Source organism: Panicum virgatum, chromosome 1K (assembly GCF_016808335.1).
Source record: "Panicum virgatum strain AP13 chromosome 1K, P.virgatum_v5, whole genome shotgun sequence".
Lineage (NCBI taxonomy): Eukaryota > Viridiplantae > Streptophyta > Magnoliopsida > Poales > Poaceae > Panicum > Panicum virgatum.
Genome location: NC_053136.1, coordinates 36,120,942 through 36,129,084, shown reverse-complemented (window position 1 = coordinate 36,129,084; position 8,143 = coordinate 36,120,942). Strand labels below are relative to the sequence as shown.

The window sequence follows — 8,143 nt, the reverse complement described above, 5'->3', positions numbered from 1 at the left end:
AAGCTTCTCACAAGTATGCATTGCTATTTTTTTATAGTATTGAACTCCAACATTTACAAAACTTAGTATTTCATCAGTGATGTAATGAGGGAATGAAGCTCTAGACGTACTTTAGTGCATGGTATAATGAAATTTGTGACCTGTATATGTTTGATTTGATGTTCTTAACATATAAATTCTGAACTTAATTACTGGATTTGCAAAATCGCTAAATAACGTAAGCGGGTGCTATATCCATCTATAGCCTTCTCTTCACCTTTGGAACACTGACCGCTAAACGTCTTAGCCCGCTATTTTTAACATTACTACTGGGTGCGCTCTACCCTCGCCTCCAACCGTGGGATGCTCATGGAACTCGGTTTCAGGCCCATCACCACAGCTCAGATGGTGATGCAGCTCACCACCACTTCCAAGCTGCTCCACGTCGACCAGAACATCCATGTGAACCACGAGCTCGCAGACGGCGCGTGCAAGGTGCTCGCCATGGCCACAGCGCTCAAGGAGGCCGCCGCGCACATCCTGATGGGGATGTACGGGCCAAGTCAGCGCGCTGAAGGGCACGCTCATTGTCCTCCAGCTCATCTCCGCCACTGCCATCATCATCTTCCTCGACGACTTCTTCGACAAGGGCTACGGCCTGCAGGGGTCCACTACGGGAAATAGTCATTTTGTCGAGTGCCTGCCACAAAAACACTCGATAAAGTATTTGCCGAGTGGCACCCTCGGCATAGCTCACTCAGCCTCGATGGTGATGGTAACTCTTTGTTGAGTGTTTCTTTGTCGGGCACTCGGCAAAGACTTTGCTGAGTGTTGTGTTGGTTCTCTGCAAAGAAAAAGTACTAGGACAACGAGATGACGGTGACGACATCTTTGCCGAGTGCCATGATGGGAGACACTCGGCAAAGATTGCTCATTTGCCGAGTGCCCTTGTGAACAACACTCGACAAAACTTGTGGTTGCCGACTGTCATGGTAAAAACACTCGGCAAAAGCTAACAGTTTGCTAAGTGTTTTTACATTTAACACTCGACAAAAAGAGCACTCGGCAGAAATATTGCCAAGTGCAAAGGTAAAAACATTCAGCAAAGGCTCTCTTTGCCCAATGTAACAAGGGAATGTATTAGGCGCAAACCAATCTCTCCGTGCAAACTATGGAAACTTCAATCTGTATCATCGGATCAATATCCAAGGGGCATGGGGGATTCGATAATTTTACAATCTGGACCCGTTTTTGGATTGGGTAATCACACTTTTGCAAATCCCCCCTCCCACCTCTCTGCACCCCTCCCCTTGGATGTTGATCCGATGGCCCAGATTGAAGTTTTCATAGTTTGCACGAAGAGATTGGTTTGCACCTAATATGTTCCCATGTAACAAATGAGTATGGATATCCACAACACATAAATGCAAATAAACTTTAGTATCACCACAAGTAATCCACAAGTATCGTTCACAACCACAAGTGACTACTGCAACAAATGCAACCACAAGTCCGCCTCCCCCTCATCACTCGTCAGTCTGCCGCCTGCGGATCCACACCGCTAATTAATTTGCGTCGCTATCAATCCTTGATTTGGTCTGTCGATTGGGATTAAACCTTGGACGTCTGCTTCGTCTCGCGACTGGGCGTTTCTGGCCGTCCGCATACCTGCGTAGATGCATCAGGCGCCATCAGATTTGTTTCGCACGCACTAGGTCAATTCTCAACTGTGATCAAGGAGCCACGGAAACCGCGGATGACTCCTACAGTCCTACGCCACTGACCGGAGGCGATCGCCGGCGCCCTGAGGCTCCTGCGACGGCGGTCTCTACCTCCTTCGTCGTTGGCCTAAGGCGATCGCCGTCGCCGTGAGGCTCTTGCGCCGGCAGCCTAAGGTTCCTGTGCTGCCTCTTTCAGACCTCCTGCGCTTCAAATCCGACAGATTTGGCAGCAACATGACATGGGTAAGTGGTAAAATGGAACCTCCGCTGCCTCCTCGCTCTGTTCCCCCACTCCTCGAGCCGTCCCATGCCCTACATCGCAGGAGATTTGGCTGCACTCTACCGCCGGCCACCATGGCCTGCGAAGAACGGTCCCTGGAGGTATCTTTAATTCTCGTGGTTCTCGTTGTAGCTTGGCGGACTCGCTTTTACAGACCGATGGAGCCCAGCCATGATCATGGTGTTGTCAGTTCATGAATACTATGTCTGCTGTTCAGTTTTTTGAACTAAAACGTAATGCAGCATATCTGAACATTCAGTTATCTCAAGGGAAATGGAATGCAAAACGGTATGCCAGTTCCACATTCAGATTTCTAGCAGAATGACGCTTAGCTTAGTGAGCTTCTGCTATAGTTTTTTTTATTAAATCAGTGCAATTCATTTCTCTTCCCTACAACATTGTGACCTTTTTATACAGACATGTCTTCCAGTTAGCATAACGTAAGTGATAACTGATTATTGGAGTGGTAAACTGGTAGTATACACCTAAATTGGCTTTGGTCTAACCTCAAGCCTGCTGGTTCCGTTAGAATGTTCAGCTGGTCCTTAATGTAAATATTTGGCTAATTTTTCCAAAGTTAAAACTTATCGTAAGCCAGCTGAAATATGACTGGAATGTAAAAAAAAACATGAACCGGTGAATATGAGGGCAACTGTATGTCACGGTGACATAAAGTTTTGAGCCAGTCACTTGCGAGATGATAATATCACAATATCAAGGTTCACAGCATGGGCAGATTTACATTCTGATTTTTGAACATATTTGCTACGCTGACAGTTTCCCCTTCTTGTAGATTCACTATATATTTGTTCATTTTTCATATTAAGTTGGTTTTTATTTTATTTTATCATAATTTCAGCCTCGGTTTGTATAAATTTTGTGATATTTGACACTGCTAATATGAATTCAGGCGAGGTGAATGGCGCGCAAGGGAACCATTCGGTGATTTGACGAACATACCCCGCGCCGGTACTTAACACAGTTGGATTATCCATTATTGTGATGTCATTCGCGGTTGAAATAGTTACAACTTAATCATGTACATGTAGACTCGAAATAGCTTAAGTGGGAAATGGACCGAGACCGAGTTTAAGAACTATTATGTGCATTTTAAGAGTACCGAGACCGAGATGAGAACTCGAGACAAGTTTAAGGACTGCCGGTGAAATTTACTCTTAAACAATATCTTAGGTGCATCATCGAAAATGATATAAAATAGATTTCGTTGGTCATGTATCCGGGACTGGATTTTATTGGTTGATTATCTTAATAAATATTTTTAATTAACTGTTTTCACGTTACATGTTACACTATGATTAGACAGTATTCATTAGTTTGGTGAATGATCTTGTACTGTTGTAATATTTTTTTTACCCGTAACAACGCACGGGCACAAACCTAGTAAAGGCAAAATCTGAAGAGACTGAGCTGACTACGTTTGCCTTCTGCTGCATACACGGGTACCGCTAATTTACGCTCAACCGTACGGGAGGCTCCCGTACGGTCCATTTCCCGACATCATTTTTTTTCCGTTTTTAGAAAATTTTGTCGTTTTCTGAGAAAAATAAATTCAGACATTTTTTTATGAGTCAAATAATTTTCAAAGTGAAAAATTGGTGGGTAGAAAAAATTTCAAGAAATAAATTTGTGAGATAAAAAAATTTTACGAGAAAAATTTTGACAGAGAGAAATTTATCAAATGGAAGAAATAAAAAATGTACATCCAAAAACAATCGGCTATTATTTTTTTTATAAAAAAATTGTATTGAAAGAACAAAAAAAACTGGATCTGGGCAGGGGCGGCGCTGGTGGCGAGCGCCGCCGCCCCTGCCGGCGCACTGCGCCTCCCGCCGCGCCCCGCCGCCGCTCGCGCCGCCGGACCCGCCGCTCCCCGCCGCGCCCCGTCCAAACCCTAGACCCCCTTCGCCGCGGTGCGCGCGCCGGCAGCATTGCCCAGGGGTAGGCCGTCGTACGCCGGGGCCCTCGACGCCGGCGCCGGCACGGGCTCCGCCACGTACACCGTCTCTCCGGCGACCCTGGCGTAGACGGGCCTCGCGACCGCCATCGGCGGCGGCCCGGGGCGGGCCCCGTCGTGGAAGCGGACCACGGCAGCGGAGGAGAAGCGGAAGGGCGGGGCGGGCGCGCCGGCGGTGGCGTTGGCGGACGAGCGGCGGAGACTTGCGCGGAGCGCGGAGGAGGCGGAACGGGGAACGGGGGAGGGGGAGGCTGCGGGGATGGTGAGGAAAAAGGGAAGGAAATGAGAAAGGGAGGGAGTAACGCGGAAGGGGTAGACGGGGCAGTCGACCGTAAGTTGCTGAGTCTGCGGTCAACCGTAGATTCAGCTTCTCGTGCATACACTCGCCTCGCCTTGCCGTAGAGCACAAACAAGAAGGCCGCCGGCTGGTCCGCTCGCTCTCCCGCGGTCCCGCCGCAGTTTCTCGACGACCAGCACTTTCTCGCTTTGGTTAGTAATCCGTTCTCTGCTTGGATGTATGGGTGCATGATTCGTTACCTTGTTCTGATCTAATGGCTTTAGTTAGGGTTTTATTTGGTTCTCGTTCGAACCCAAATTTGTCCTTCTTTCTACCCGTTCAGATTCAGTGATTAGTTGTGGATTTATCTGAAATCCAATCCATGTCTTCCGCAAGACCCAAGTGAAGCCCACCTTTGCCAACAGTTGGCAACATAAGAGTAGAATCATTCCAAAACAATACAATGCATGGTTCAATTGATTAGTTTCTTCTCTTCATGGTTGATCTCTCTCCCCAGCTTGTCACTCCATCTCATGGGACCACTTAGTTATTTATAGTTCCAGTCCAGATCTGATAGTTTCAGTGCTTTAAACTCAGGCCTCGGCAGAAGGCATTATATATCATGAATAGAAAATGCATTCATACATGTGCGTGTCGCCGTGTTGGAAGCATCAGGGGCTTACAGCAACAATACTTTGTTGGCCTTCTTGACATACGAGCTCCTTTGAATAGAATAGAATAACACTAAGCAAACTGGTGAAGGCAAACTTTTGCCATGAAAGTTTAGATCAAGAAGATATCCACTACAGAAGAGTGTTGTATCTGCATTGATGTAAATATTTTCTTTGTCATGGTTTCTTTTGCCAGGAGTATTTTATGTACCTGTGCGAAAATGGTAAATTGGTCCAAGCTTTATGCATTCACGAGATTCTTATTCTTACCAGAGGTGCGGCGTCCTGGTCAGCTGATTCATAATCGTCAAAAAGTGATATACACAACTATCTCGCTTTTCATCCTTTTGACTGCCGACCAACTTCCACTCTATGGGATCCCAGTCCAACAAGGCACCACTGCGCCTGATCCATACTGGGAGCATCCGTTTTTTTTCATCAAACGGACTTTTGGCACTTGGCATTGGCCCCATTCTACTATCTGAGCTTCTCATGCAGATCTTGGTGTCATCTACAAATTTGGACGTTGGTGCACTTCTGTAAGTGCTAATTCTTCTCAGTATAAATTAATCAGCCTGAAACATTTTTTTTGTGCTGAAATGGGTGTAATGGTGATACATATGCTGCTATGCTTGGATCTGTTTGAAGGAATCATATAAATAAAAGAACACTATCTCCGCTTTCAATAACTTTACCACCCAGCTAAAAGGCATGACTTGACAAACAACTAACCAATCAATCTTTGAATAACAATATGATTCTCTATCAATACTATCTCAGTTTTAAATAGCTTAGTGTGATGTAAATACCATTTTGAAGAATGTGGCCGAGTAGGCACCCTATTATGCTGTAAGAAAAGTAAAATGGGCACTCCATTATCCCGGGCATAAGTTTCTGCCTTGGAAAGGAATGTATATTCCACTATTTATCGTATTTCTTTCAACATAGACTACTGATTCCAATGCTTGTTGGCTTATGGCTGGGAGTCAGTATTGTGAATTTTGAGCATTTCATCAGCCTTTCAAATGTTAACTCATTATGTGCTGTGATTTTTTGGGTGGCCATTTTTTTTTGTTGATTACAGATTACATGTTTCCTGCTCTCTAATTCCAAACTTTTATGAAATTTCTGTACAGGGAACAAAAATTGATGATGATATTGTTTACCGTAATGGGAGCTCTTGCGCGTCTTCTAGGTCTTTGTTCATTGGGCAAAGTTAGCATTGGCAATGCAGTGATAGTCCTCCTTCAGATTCTTTTTTCTGGTATCGTTGTCATTTATCTTGACGACATCCTAAAAAAGGGATATGGATTGTTATCGAGCGTCTCATTGTTCACTGCCACAACTATTTGGTAAGGGATTGAAACTAGAAGAATCACGATAGGGTTAGTTTATCCTTGTATGATAACACTTCTCTCATTTTCTTGTACAGTGGAAATATATTGTGGAAAGCTTTTAGTCCCTTGATATTTATTTATCCTGAACAAGGCACTGAATTTGAGGGAGCTGTTCCTGCTTGGGTTCACCTTCTGATTACTAGGACAGATAAATTTTCTGCAATGCGGGAAGCATTTTACCGTCAAAACCTCCCAAATGTTACCAACTTACTAGCTACTTGCTTGTTTGTTCTAATTGCCATATCCTTCCAAGGTCTGTCGACCATTGTGTTGCCAGTCAGGACACATGGTGTTCCTAGGTTTCAAGTCAACTACCTCATCAAGATCTCCAATATACTCTATGGGCCTATCATCCTGCATCGCTTACTGGTTTCATTTCTGTATAGCATCTCAAAGGTAGTTGTCAGCAAATCTACATGTTGTTATGTCAGTCTGATACCATTGAACCTTCCTGTGAAAACATGTTATGTTTTTGTTTCATTTTGCAGCTGTTGTGCATGAAATATGGTGGAAATAAACTATTGAATCTGCTCGGCACATGGAGTAGACCTGACCATTTTCAACAATCTTTCCTAGTTGGTGGGGTTTTGTACTACATAACAACACCCCCGACGTAAGTGCATACTTGTGGAAACCATGCTAGCCACATTTCTGATTTAAATTTTAAATTGTGGCTTAATCCCAAAGTGTCGTCTCTCGCTTTGCTTTACAATTCCCTTTTCTCTCCTGCAGCTTGACTGATCTGCACAGAGCCCCGTTCCATGCATTCATATATGTTGTCTATGTGCTTGGTACTTGTACGTATCTCTCAGTATTTTGGCTGAGAGTTTGTGCATCCTCAAAAAGATTTATCGACGGTTTCATTGTAAATGTATGGACAAAGTAGTGTGCAACATTCTTACCTTCTCCTCTTTCCTTCTTATGTTTACATCTTAGTTATAACTGATTCAATGAAGGAGGAACAAAGAATGCTTGCCCAGCCTGACTCGATATCTTGGAACGAATTCTACAGCCATGTTCTGAAGGCAGCTCGGTTCGGTGGCTTTTGTCTTGGGGCATTGATAATTTTGGGAGATTTCATGGGCGTGTTTGGTTCTGGGACTGAAATTATGATAGCTGTAACTGCTTTATATCCTTACTTTGATGGTAGAGCTGGCGAGGTTGGCCCTTTTGGCTTCTGATTGATTGGTGATTGCATTCTCCTAAATGCAATGCTAGTCTCTCTTGTAGGGAAAATTGAAACATTATTAAGCACCTGGCATAAAGAGTGTGAAAGTTCAAGTTGTAACAGTCTGTGTAGTCCACTTGCTTTCCATGTACATAGGTTCTTTGCTGCAAACATTTTGTAATGATTATGTTGTTTTCTTTTCTAGTTTTATAAAGTCTGTAGTTCACCGACCTTGTTTTGCATATGTATAGGTTATAGGTTATTTGATGCAAACATTGTGTAATTTTCAACTTTCAACTATCACAGAAGTCTAATTTTCAACTTTCAATTACAAAGCCGGAAATTGAGGGCCATCAAAACTGTCGAAACTGGACAAGTTGGATCCTCTAGGCAGTGGCGGAGGACGGTTGAAAGTTAAGGTATGGCAAGAAAAAAGAAAAAAAATAAAACACATAAAATTAGCAGAAACTCAGGGTAGGAAGAGAATAAAATACATAAAATGAGCATAAAAAAGGAGAAAATGCGCACAGGATGGGGAATTGACCCCGCGACCTCGTGTTTGGAGAGGCACAGCCACACCATTGTGCCTCACATGCTTTCGAGTTTGAAGGGAAGTTACACAGATTTTGATAACTGAGGTATGGCTGCCATACCTCGCCACATGAGGTCCTCCGC

General features: G+C 44.1%; 1 protein-coding gene across 1 annotated transcript; it reads left to right on the top strand.

Moving 5' to 3' along the window:
- Positions 1-300: 300 nt before the first annotated feature.
- Positions 301-7,481, top strand: LOC120654856 (protein transport protein Sec61 subunit alpha-like; the record flags this gene model as incomplete). Its single annotated transcript, XM_039932540.1, has 6 exons — positions 301-541; positions 6,099-6,255; positions 6,336-6,696; positions 6,789-6,913; positions 7,033-7,171; positions 7,257-7,481. Coding segments are annotated over 6 exons (1,248 nt in total), but the record flags the coding sequence as incomplete, so codon positions are not given.
- Positions 7,482-8,143: the final 662 nt, after the last annotated feature.